The 13,570-nt window shown below is 34.5% G+C and overlaps 1 protein-coding gene across 1 annotated transcript; it reads right to left on the bottom strand.

Moving 5' to 3' along the window:
- Window positions 1-10,322: 10,322 nt before the first annotated feature.
- Window positions 10,323-10,784, bottom strand: LOC132271729 (protein FAR-RED IMPAIRED RESPONSE 1-like). The gene has a single exon (XM_059773198.1). The coding sequence runs from the start codon at window positions 10,782-10,784 to the stop codon at window positions 10,323-10,325; it is 462 nt and encodes a 153-aa protein (XP_059629181.1).
- Between the last annotated feature and the right edge of the window lie 2,786 nt (window positions 10,785-13,570).

Below are 13,570 nucleotides of genomic sequence, written 5' to 3' on the forward strand. Positions count from 1 at the left end.
GGTAGTAGTGGCTTCTATAAATGTAAAACTTAGCCCTCACCTTAGTACGCACTCCTTTCAAGCTTTTGGTCACCGCGACCTATTGAGGACCAACACTAGGAATCTAAAGCAACTACACTACATCTACACTAAAGATATGGAAATTAAACTAAGTAAGCTAAAGGTGTGGGACAATCCATCAAGAAACAAGTGTGAACTAACAAATAAATTGCAAGACTGTTCAATTAAGCACTATGTTTTGATCATCTCTAGATTAACTTCATCCATATACATAGACATGCATAAATTCCATTAAATCTAAAGAAAAGCACATGAATCATCCATTCAAGCATACATAGACATATGATTAGAAATAGATAATCAATTGAAAGTATTAATCCATACACATCAAGTAGGAACCACAAGATATATATATATATATATATATATATATATATATATATATATATATATATATAGAAATCTAAGATCAAAACATTTGTTACAAGTAAATCCCCAAAAATACACAAAGCACTAAGTCTCGGAAGAAAACTTAGGGGCTACTCTAACCCCAAGTAGATGTCTAACCACTCATTGAAGTAGTCATCCAACCCTCAAGGGCTATCTCTATGGTAGGCATGACCTCCTTCTTTATGGAAACCCTAAAAGAATGGAAGAACTCTCAAGAATGTGTAGAAGCTCTCTAGTCTCTAGCCTCCTCTCTAAGATAGATGATATGATATCTATTGTCTTATGAGATCTCCATACAATGTAAAAGTGGCTCAAAATCCTTATATAGGAGGCTCAAATATCACCCCCATGGTCTGGACTCGTGCACTATGGTTCTTGAATTGATTGCACCCTGAGCCAACTTTTAATGAGCTAGAACTTTATTTTTTTCGAACTTGAGGAGGTTCGATCAATCGAACCTGTGCTGAGATTGATCGAACTTGGCTGAGATCTATCAAACTTTGGTTGGATCGATCCTCCCATGGAGGCGCCTTTTTGGATAAAGACAAATCTGAGATATTTTGGGAAAGAGACAAAAGTGGTAAGTGGGGTGGTACAATAAGATAAGATGGAATCTTTTCGATCGATCTGGTAAATGTTGGATCGATCGAACATTGTGGGATCTTTAGATAAGGACAAAAGAGCTTAGATCCATCATGGAGTGCAGAGATCGGTCTATGTCAGATCGATCGAAGAAATTCTGTGATCGATCAAACTTTGCTGAACTTCCACCACTTGCTTCATTTTGCTTCCACTTTGCTCATTTCTTCCATCCAGCTAGAGTTAACTTCTTTTAGGCTTTTCTTTGGCTGAATTAACTTATTTTTGGGATAAACACCTAAAAAGGATAACATCACAAAATTAGTCTAAAACGGGAAAATAAGATGAATAAAGGTCCTAAAACACTCAAGCTTAAGGGGTTTAAATGCACACTTTTCAGCGCTCATCAGTAGACGTATGCAAGTGAATCGATCCCATTTGCCCTTTGTGTGGTGTAGATGTTGAAACTTTAGAGCATATGCTTCTAAAGTGTAAACAAGTTGTTCTTATTTTGAAATGGAAAATACTTGCCTCCTACCCCATCAGAAGGAATTTCCTTCTCCACGTGATATTGGCCAAATGAAATATTGACATGTATCTTAAAATATTAATAAAATAGAATATGAATTGAACCCGGTAAAAACGGGTTTACAAAAAAATCAATTTCTAAAGCAAATCTTTAATGCCGAAAACCCTAATAGCAACCCTATCTTCCCCAACCTCTGTTGACGCTACAGCCAGTCACTCCCAACCCTTTCTTGACCACCAGCTTTGTTTCCTCAGCTCTACATAGTTAGTGCCATTTACCTAGACAAGATTAGAGAAACCAAGCCAAACACCATCGCCTCCCTCATTGAAGAGGTGCTCAAGGAGATGTTGTCTAAGTCTTCGACCAATAAAGTGTCTAGAATATGGAAGATGAAGATGAAAACCAAACATCCAAGACGAAGAGGGCAAAAAATCGACAACTCGATCTCCATTAGATTACCACATATTACATCTCTGAAATCGACGATAGAGATGTTGAAGTTTGATGTGACTAGCTTCAAATATGATTTCATCTTCAAAACTTCTCTGCCATCATTAGATGAAACCTCATACATTTTGGTATATAAATGTGGGTTAAGTGCAGAAAAACTTGTGTAATATATGTTATGTGCGCAATGCATCCTTCTTTTTGAAAAGGTGTATTTCAGTTCATAAAATTTAAAAAAAGTACAGATGAGTCACTCTGGGCACTTTTTATTTGAAAAATGAATTATAGCTGTTGGGTTGTTTGTTTGAAAAATATGAATAATCTATGTCATGGGGAAAGCGAAGGAGATTAGCTTTTTGGGTTGGTTTCATTTATTGGGTTGGTACATTTGGAAAGCCTGGAATGCAGTGGTGTTTGAGGGTTCGAAATGGGACGCATAAGAATGGCCTTTTGGTTTTGTAGGCCATCTCATCTTCTATTGTCTTAGAAGTCATTAGTGATTCTACTCAATTGTGAGTAGTCTTGCAACAAATTCTTATCTCTACTAAGGAAAAAAAACAGAAAACAAGAAAATAAAGAAATATATATATATTTTAATTATCAACATTGAATTTGTAAATTGAGTTTAAAAATAAAAAATAAAATAAAATCTTAAGACTCTAAAGGGCCTAATTCGGGTATACTTCTCAAGCCCAATCATCAATCATCAAACTCTTAAGGGCCTCCCTTTTAGGAACTATAACGGCCTTTTTATTTATTTTCAATCCCAACAAATTTGTAATCCTGATAAACTATTTATTTTTAATCTATTTTAAATCCCAAATCGGTGCGCTCGAGTTTTCCTACTTTATCAGGATTACAAATTTGTTAAACTATACACCTATAACACTGCAGATGCTTCGATGGCACAGTGATTAGTACCTCCGGTAGATTTTGGGAGTGTTAGCTTTGACTCTTTACACTTACTAATCTAACTTCTAACCTTCTTGCCTTGTAAAAAAAAAAAAAAAAATACACATATAACACTGATATTCGCGGATTAACCAAATAGGAATTTTTTTACTTCTTTTTTTTTTTTCCTTTTTTTTTTTTTTTTTTTTTTTCATATATTACACCACACCCGTTTTATGTGTTTTTCCTGAAACTGTCTCAAAATTTTAACACAGCTAGGTTTGCGTAGTACCGATTATATATACAATAATACATACACAAACAATAATACACATATATTTGTATATATAGTATATGTGTTACAAAATTTGGACTAAAATGCCCTTAGCAACACATTTTATGATATATATATAAAAATAAAAAAAATTGTGAAATGACTAAAAAGGGCTTGGTCGCCTTCTTCTTCAGCTTCTTTATATATTACGTACCCATTTGATTTATTTGCATAAAATTGCTCTGAATTAATTATTTTTTCCTTTATGTAATGTAAATTATAGGTTACAACAATGATGCTACATGTCGATCTTCAGTGCTCTTGCTGCTACAAGAAGATCAAGAAAATACTATCTATATACTGACACATATATATATTTCTATAAACATTGACACACACACACACACACACATATATATATATATATATTATACTATATATATCATCATGTGGCCTAGCGCAGCGCACCTGTGTGAACTAGCAAAGGGCAAGGCAAGATTGATCGGCTAATACCTGCTTTACAAGAAACAATTATGAAGGTCTATTTCCGCGGGGTTTCAAACAAAGAAAAGTGGATCTGCAGCTTTATGAACATCAAGTGATCCTTTGTCTAATGATTCACAATACAATAGAAGGTCAACGGAACTTGCATTAAACAAAGGCAATATTTGACAAATACACATTTCCTCATCATCAATTCATCATAATTAATACTGAAAAGATGAATATATGGTGCCTAGCTTAATTCTTATATATTAAATCCTTACGTAATTTCTTGATTTTAAGAACTGAGTTTAACTTTTTTGTGATGCCATCGCCACCACCCGTCGAGATTCCCCCTTGCTCGCCGGCCTTTGTTCCAAGCTCACTGCCCTCGGGAACTGCCGTCTTCATCCTCGCCGGTGGGGTTGTTTGGGTTTTGGTGATGGTGAGGCAGGCAAACGGTGGCGGCGGCGGCAGACTATGGTGATGTGGGGTTTGCGAATGGGTTTTGCAGCTTTTTTGGGTACGCCGTGAAGAATCGAAGTCTGTAACTGATTCCTCTGATCTCTATTCAACATACTCTCATGGTTACCCGTCAAGTCTATCTCACGATTCAAGTGTGTGTGCAAGTCATGGCTCACTTTGTTCACTGACCCTGACTTTGTGAAGAAACATCTGAGTCAATCCCAAAACCACAGACTCATTGTTTCATGTGAGTTTGACAATTTTTTTTTTATGTAACATGTGAGAATCATGATCCAAGACCCATTCACAATATTAATTCTGAAATCAGGGGTTTAAAAGTCAACATCTTAGGTTCCTGTGATTGCTTGGTATTAAATGGAACTGGTGCTGATGCTGGTGCTGGTGCTTCCAATAGGCTTTACTTGCTGAATCCTACAACTGAAAAATTCAATAGATTACCAGCTTTACCCTCGCCAATTGAACAACTTACAGCCTCTTATGGATTTGGTTATGATGCGTCTATTGATGATTACAAAGTGGTGGCAATCTCGTCGTCCCTCAATGGAGTCTCTTATTTTGATACTATAACGAGTGTATATACACTAAAAACAAATTCTTGGAGAAGGATTCAAGTCGAAACTCTTGAGGTTGTTTTGCCTTTTGGGGGTTCAGCAGGTATACTTCTACATGGAGTCCTTCATTGGTTAAGACCACATTGGAGGACATGCCTTTACCAGCTGATCTTCAAATAAATCCGCCATCTAATAGATTGACGTGTGGAGTTCTCAGAGGATGTCTTTGAATTAGTTTCATAATTCTGGATCAAACTAATACAAAGTGTTCGGGAGAGTTTTGGGTGATGAAGGAATATGGCAAGAGAGAGTCTTGGACTAATATTTGGTCTACCACAGCATTTGATAGCATAAAGTCACTGAATTTCTCGAACAGTGATAAAGAAGATCTATTTTTAGTTAACAAAAAGTTGTTGGATGGGTACAATGTAGAAAAAGATTCATTGAGCAGGTATCCAACGAACTATAGCATGGTTTCTCCAAAGTGTGAAGCAGAGATTTACCTGGAGAGGATGGTTTCTCCATAAAAAGTACCATAGACTTACAATGTACTAGATAGATAGGCTTATTCATTCTGGCATATATTAATTAATATATATATATATATATGGTTTATTTATTTATAATTTCACTGTGACTCCAACCAATATATTAGTTATTAATTTGAAGGCAATAGAACCATTTGTGGTGTTTTTTTTTTTATAAATCTTGGAATACATACATATATATATATATATATATATATATATATTTTTTTTTTTTTTTTTTTGGGTAAATATACATATTATTTTTATATATGCATTTGATATTGTTTATTTGTTTTTGTTAATGAGTGGTTAGTTGTATAGGATTATTGTGTCATCCCATTGAAATCCAGAGCCCAAATTTAAGAACCACTGTACTGATTGAGTATCGAAATGACAGTATCCATTGTATGTTTGAAATCTATTCTAGGTTTTAAGCTGCTGTATAGCTTGTTTTAAGTCTATCCTTTTCTCTATTCAAGTTTATTGGTCCTCTCTGTTTATTCTTCCTAAGAAGATCATTGCTGCCAATAATCAAACTTTGATGAGATTTTTATGGAAGGGCTCTTCCCTTGATATTGGTGGATGCAAGGTTGCTTGGTCAATCCAACTCCATATGGTGCAAATGGATACTTACCTATCTTCGTAGAGCTAGGTAAGAATTTTTGGTGTTGGGGACAGATGTTGCTGCTCAAAGATGCTCTTAAACTAAAATTCAAGCATATCATAAACTCAGGGAAAAATAACCTCTCTATGGCTCTCTTACCTAAGGGTCATAGAGTAATTCATGATTCAGCGATTCCAATATTGGAAGCAAAGGTTGCTGACATCGGAGTGGGAATGGCCCGAGACGTCTCATACTACTAATGTTAGGGAGCCTGGTTTATTGACTCGTTAAATAAATTATCTCTTTAATTTGCTAAGACAAAAAATTATAATAATAACAATTAATATTATTGACTAAATTATCTCTTTTGAAAACAAATTATCAAAAAAAAAAAAGTTACCTCTTTTTGACTAAATAAAATACTTGAAAAAAAGTTAAACTTTATTACAAAATAGGAAAAAGTCACTATTGAATTTTTTTTTTTTTTTTCTTTTTTTTTTTTTGCTAAACGAAAATTATTTCTATTGAATAAATTATCTTCTTTGACAGCACCTCCAAAAAATGAGAAAAAAAAAATAGTAAAAAAGGTAAAAAAAAAAAAAGAGTTAAAGTTGGTTAAAGAATATTTATGACATTATAAAATAAGGAATGATGCATAGGAAATGATATTTACACCGACGTTACGCACCGAATTGTTAGGCAAAATGATGTGGTAGTTCAGTTGGCAGATAACATCATTTCTCTCTCTTGCACAAAAGGCTAGACAATCTGAAGTCAGTGTTCCATGTCCCTTAGTAGAAGCTATTCAATCTTTGCCTTCTTGTTGACGAGTTCTGAAGGGAAGGAGTGATCTCTCCCTATAAAGGGGATGTTGTAGTCAACACAATGAAAGCGCTTTCCTTCAGATTATGAATTCGTCGAGCAATTAAAAAGGAGGCTTTAGGAAGGGTTCTGTAACGGACAGCAAAGAAAAGCCCTAGCAAGGGGGTTGGATCTTACCTTTTTCCTCCCTTTCTAATCTAACGTCATTAAGCATATTAAAAAGAGAATCAGTCTTACCGGCCTCTGTGGTGAATTTGATGGCCAGCAATTCTATTTCTATGGTCAGTGCGAGCTACTTTTTCTTAATCATCAGCGGGAAAAGCCGACTTGAACCCAATTTTTCAATGGCATTTTTTTTCCCCTCTGATTCAACGCGAATAAAGATCAACCTCCTTCCCTCGCCTAACCCGCTTTCCCCTTGCCTAATTGCTATCTCAAATCGGGAAGCGTTGGACTAGTTTAACCTTTCTATTAAGCAAATAACGACCTTTTTTTTTTTTTTTTTTTTTCCTCCGATTCGACGCGAATAAAGATCAACCTCCTCCCCTCGCCTAACCCGCTTTCCCCTTGCCTAATTGTTATCTCAGATTGGGAAGCATTGGACTGGTTTAGCCTTTCCATTGAGTTCCATGGTTGGATATGTTATGATGGGAGGCTCAGCTAAATTGGAAGAATCTGTTTGTTCATCCCCTTGCAAAAATAGATACCGTAAAAGTCTCCATTCGCTCTCATGGCCTATTTAATCGAGGCCTTGTGAAAGTTGTCGAATAGGTGGTTCCATCATTTTCTAATGTTTGGGTAGTCCAAATCGCTTACTCCATTCTGAATGAATTGTGTGGCTGTAGAAAGGCTTAAAAACTTGCGATTGAGAGTTGTTCAGGTCAATTCTATTTATTTATTTATTATTTTTTTTTGGTTCTTAAATTTTGCTTTGTATATTTTGGCGTCCTCTATGTTTTGTTCTAGTATCTGGATTATTTGTCTAGTGGTTTTGGATTGTATTTGGATTCAATCAAAAGCTGTTTACTTTCTTGAAGCCTTCTTTTTATTCTCAATCATTTTTGTAGTGGTTTTTTTTTTTTTTTTTTTTTTTTTTTTTTTTTTTTTTTTTTTTTTGGCCAATTATGTTTTGATACTTGGAAAATGGGTACGTTTATAATTTCATGAACTAGTTTTTTGGTTGAAAGGTTGGGATTGTGTTTGGAAGTTCAAAAAGGAGAATTGAAGTTAAAAAAGGAAATGCAAACAAATCATCATAACACATATTGAAACAAATGATGGACATTGTTGAATGAAACAAATCCAGAACTTGTTCATTAAGTTGTAAACATTCATCGGATATATTTGATGATGCAATGAACAAATAATGAAAGATATCACCAATACAATTAGCAAAACATCATTGAACAAGTCATTGCTCCATGAATTGATCTCCAAGTCATATATTCACTCCAAAAATTATACTCTTTCATTGAAAAAAAAATGATGATAGGGGAATTCAATCTCTAGTCTTGAAAATTAAAGTTTGTGTGATGGGATGCATCCCATGGAGAACCTGCATAATAATGAGAAACAACCCAACATTAGATACATCTCTAGCTTTCATTAACACTTCATAATTCAGCTATAACACATACACAATGCACAATGAATAGTCTTTCTTAAAAAATATGACATAACTATACAAAAATATAATTAGCATGACTAAAGAAATGCGCAAAAAATATAATTAACTTGAGTGTAAACCTATAGAAGAGGGAAAAAGGTAAGATTCTCCCAAGATGGATTGTTCATGGGTATGTAAATTGAAGTCATCCCATTATGCATGTCGTTACATAGATGAGTTGAAGTAGTCTGTTAACCAAAAAAAATAAAAAAAATAAAAAAATATAAGAGATAATGCAGTATGCATTACCTTAAAATAAATAAATGAAATGTATAACAACTTTGACATGGACACTTAAATTACCATAAATATGAAACTTTTAGGCTATAAAACTAAAAGGAAAACAACAATGTAGGTTGAAATTTTTTACTATGTTGCCTTTTTCCTTTTCTTTAGTTGTATGCTACTTCCACCAAGTTTGTTCTTTTGTTTTGCCTGAGAGACCTACCAACAAAGTATAGAAACAAAAATTAATTTAACATATACATATATATATATATATATATATATATATATATATGGCATATATTATAAAAATACCTTCTTTCCTTTCCTTGTTATTTTGTTAACTAATGATTCTTTTCTTTTTTAAGGTGGGCGACCATTGGTGTGCACTTTTAACAAAGTAAGCAACTTACTGCTAGCACCAGGAATTTCAAGGAGATTATTGTTACATTCAACTTGTTGCATTTTTTTACTTTCAGAATTTGGGCCAGTTATAAGGAGCTTCTCCTTCACCTCATTCAATAATTAAACTAAAAGCTACATCTATCATTGGACTCTGTTCCAAGCTCTTGAAGTTCATGAAATAGTGGATTCAACTTATTATTGCAGTGCCTCTATTCATTATTGGTAAAATCATCATAAGTATTTTAGACGAAAGTGTACCCACGCTTAATATCCTTTCGCCAATGTTCAAGACTATAATGAGATGGAACCTCATTCACCTTTTCTTTGATCATCACCGACACTGCATGCCAACATAAAATGCCCTCAAATTTAAACAGATGGCATGTACATTGTACTTTACACTCAGTCATGTTGTAAAAAACTTGATAATCGACCTCTTTCCAACATATGCCATGTTTTCCTACAACACTTTCAAATGTGGAAATTAGCCCTTCTTTCTTAACGAAAGAGACATTATAACACATCAAACCCTTCAACTCATCTTGAAATTGCTTAAAAATGTTGTGGGTGTACACATTCTGTAACTGCCTTTCAATAGCAAAAACAGATATTGTCGGAATGGTAGACTAAAAGATACAAAATCTGCCATACTTTCTTTCTCGGCCTTACTTTTTATGGCATTGTCATATTGTTCAACAAATTACCTCAAGTTAGTTTTTGAGTGAAAATACCCGTCAAAAAATGCATTCATGCTTTCATTTCGTTAGGTTGTTGAAATTCCAGCCCAAAAAGTGAATTTCAAAAACATTAAACCCAATGATGACAATCTGCATATAATGACATCAACCATTCATTATTCTCAATATTATACTTATTAATCATTTCTACCCAACTTTTTTCAAACTCATCAGGCTTAAGTGATTCATATATAATATTTTTCAATATCTTTTTAATTGATTTATATTGAGCAAGTGCACCCAACTGCACAAGAATAATTTTCATGATGTGCCAAAGGCATAAACGATGATGAGAATTTGGAAATACCTTTAAGATTGTTACAACAACTTTGGGAGCATGTCCTAACATACATTCCAACCACGCCTCAAATAACCAAGTATAAGTGTTAGTATCCTTATTAGATAATAAACCACAACCAAGTAATATAGACTGCCCATGATGATTAACCCCGACAAAAGGAGCAAATGGCATGTTATACCTATTTGTAAGATATGTAGAATCAAAGACAATAACATCTCCAAATGACTGATATGTGGCTCTACATCTTGCATCCACCCAAAATACATTCTTTAACTGCCCTTCATCATCTATATCAATCGTGTAAAAGAAGTTTGAATTCCTATTTTGCATTCGACAAAAATACTTCTAAAGTGCTTCTGCATCTCCAATCCCAAGTCTCAATTGTCTTGCTTTTGCTATGTAATTTCTACAATCTTTCTCATCAAACGATAATTTTTCATAGCTACCAGCTTCAACAGCAAGTGCATAAAAATTTTTATTCAACTTTATTCCTGCTAAGTCATTTAATTCCAATCTTCTCTTAAAATGAGAATCTAGTGCCTTGTCACATCTGAAGTACCGTACCTTACTTGGACTTAATGCATGATTATGATCAAGAAAAACACCAGTGATGGTGAAATTCCTATCCTCTTTACCTGTAACATTGATTTTTGCGTTGCAATTTGTCTTAGTTGAAGGCCTTGGGTTAAAAGAGTTTTTTGCAATAGATCTTGACTTGCCATTCTGAGAGCATGCAAGTGAAGAATATATTGACTTACTTTCACTTTCGTTCTTTACGCTAGTTTTTGCAACACCAAAACGTTGCATAACTGTAATAATAATTATGAATTTCTTCTTCGGACTGAAAAATCATCCCAGCCTTGGGTATTTCCACTTCATCCTCAACTAGCATTCCTTCTAACTCTTCATCCTTACCTAGCATTCTTTCTAACTCTTGCTCAGTTCCTTTACCATCTACCAATATCATGATCACAATGCATTAATTTCAACATCTTATACTTGTTCTTCTTCTATTTCTAATCAAATTAAAAACATGCAAGTATTGATCAATAAAGCAAATCAATAAAGTAAAGATATTAACAAATTTAAGTATTATGAAACAATTATTGAAGTCTCATTCCAATCAAAATTGGTTACATTATCACTATTTTTAATTTTTATTCCTTACTTTTATATAAGACAAAACTTCCACATGAATCATGAGAACATGCTGTTAAAGAAGATGTTGTTGATGAGTACTCAAATATGACGCATTTTAGCCCCTAAGGTAGGGTATTTTAGTCTATTTATCTATCTTACTTTCATGTTTTAATACTTATTTTTGTTTTTGCCTATTTAAGGTATGTTGGGTCGTTACACAAGCTTGAAAAGAGCGTGCACTAAGGCGAGGGCCAAGTTTTACATTTATAGAAGCCACTACTACCTTTCACTAAAAATATAGCTAGGGCGAGTAGGGATCGTCCCAAGGGATTGGAGTCGGAGTTGATTGTGGAATCGCTATTAGGGTTAGTAGGTCAAGTGATCAAACAATTGGTTAGTTGGTTGATTAGATGACAACTAAATTAAACTAACTAATTGAATGCAATAAGGAGTAAGTAAGAGAGAGAGAGAGATCTTGGGGTTTAGAGATCACCACCAAGCAATGCATTTCTATATCATTGAGAAGTGACTAATGAGGGCAATTGGGGTGTTACAATATTGGTGTGTGTGTGTTTGGTTGATTCAACAAGGAAGGATGACTAGTTAAGCATGTATTGTCTAAACATCATGTGAAAGGTACAATATATCTAAGCAATGAAGCATATATTGTCTAAACAACATGTGGAAGGCACAATAGATCAAAACAAGTCATTAATCCTTTCATTAGGCTCACAATCCAAATACAACATAAGATTAGAGACATATGCTACTTGTATTCAAAAGCTTGGATCATTAAACAACAAGCATAGATTGTCCTCCAATTTAACACTACACTACAACTACACTACATCTACACTACTAGCATGAAAGTAAACTAGGGGAGAGACACAATCCATCAAGGAATAGGTATAAACCATTAAGAGAATCACAATAGCATTCCTTTAAGCATTATGTCTTGACAATCTTTAAATCTATAGCATCAATACACATAGACATGCATCAACAACACAAAATCTAGAGACAAGAACATGAACATCTATTCTAGCATACATAGACATATGGATAGAATGAACTGATCAATTGGAAGCATTAAACCACATAAATCATTGAATAAATAGGATCTATATATATCAAAGTGTCAAAACATTAATTACAACACTAATCCCGCAATAGTACACAAGATTAAGATATAGAAAGCATGCTTAGGGCTAACTCTAGCCCCAAGAGGATGTCTAGCCACTTATGGTGAGGATGCTCCAACCCTCAAGGGCTAACTCCATGGAAGAGATTTGCTCCTTGTTGATGAAGAACTCCAATGGTGTCTCTAGCCTCCTCTCCTCTAAGCTTGCCTCCAAGAGATGGTATATGGCTCTAAGTGTATCTATCTAGGTAACTCTATGTATATATCTCATAAAAAGCAAACATTATCCTTGTATAAGTAGGTTAAATGACTCCCCAAATGAGCTAGGGTCGTGCACACAATATTCACCAATGATTGGATAAAGGACAACTTTCAATGAGCTGGAATTTTAACTTTTTGCACTGGAGGAAGTTCGATCGATCGAACCTTAGACTTGAATCGATCAAACTGGCTGAGATCTATCAAACTGAGGTTGGATCGATCCAACTGGCTGAGCTTTTTGAAAAAAGACAAATCCAAGATATTTTAGGAGATATTTTTGGGAAAAGGACAAAAGTGGTTAGCGGGTGGACAGCTATAGATAAGATCAATCATTTGGATAAGGACAAAAGTGTTCGATCGATCGAAGAATGATGTTGGATCGATCGAACTTTTGGACTTAAGTGTTTTTGGGCCAAGACTTGGATCTATCTTGGAATGCTGAGATCAATCAATGTTCGATCGATCGAACCTTTGACTTGGATCGATCAAACTTGCTGCCTTGCTTTTTTTGCTTCATTCTTTCTCCACTTTGCTCTTTTCTTTGTTTAATCTTAGAATTGCTTCAATTAAGCTCTTATTTGGCTGAGTTAGCTTATTTTCGGGATAAGTGCCTAAAAATGGAAATAATACGAAATCAATCTAAAATGGCAAAGTAAAATAGATAAAGGTACTAGAATGCCTAAGCTTAAGGGGTTTAAATAAGCATTTTTCAGCGCTCATCAAGGTCAATAAAGTTCAAGCAAGCTAAGAAGAGCCATTTAGCTCATATTTTGAGTTAAGGAGCAAATCTGGAAAAAAGTCAGAAAATTGCAACAGTGAAGTTTCGATCAATCGAAGGAAATCCTGATCGATCGAAGAAATGTACAATCGATTGATATCAAGGCGGTGCCAACTCAGCAATCTGGATAAGGCCAAGAAGATATTTTCATGACATGTCAGTTTTGATAGATCGAAGTAAGTGTTTGATCGATCGAAGTTCTCTTCGATTGATCGAAGTAATTGTTGGCAGTGTGCTGTATAATTCCCGAGCGCGCCCGGACTCTACCTACTT

This window comes from Cornus florida, unplaced genomic scaffold (genome assembly GCF_030987335.1).
Source record: "Cornus florida cultivar Cherokee Brave unplaced genomic scaffold, ASM3098733v1 CherokeeBrave_3.0.0_Hap2_Chr01, whole genome shotgun sequence".
In the NCBI taxonomy this organism is placed as follows: Eukaryota; Viridiplantae; Streptophyta; class Magnoliopsida; order Cornales; family Cornaceae; genus Cornus; species Cornus florida.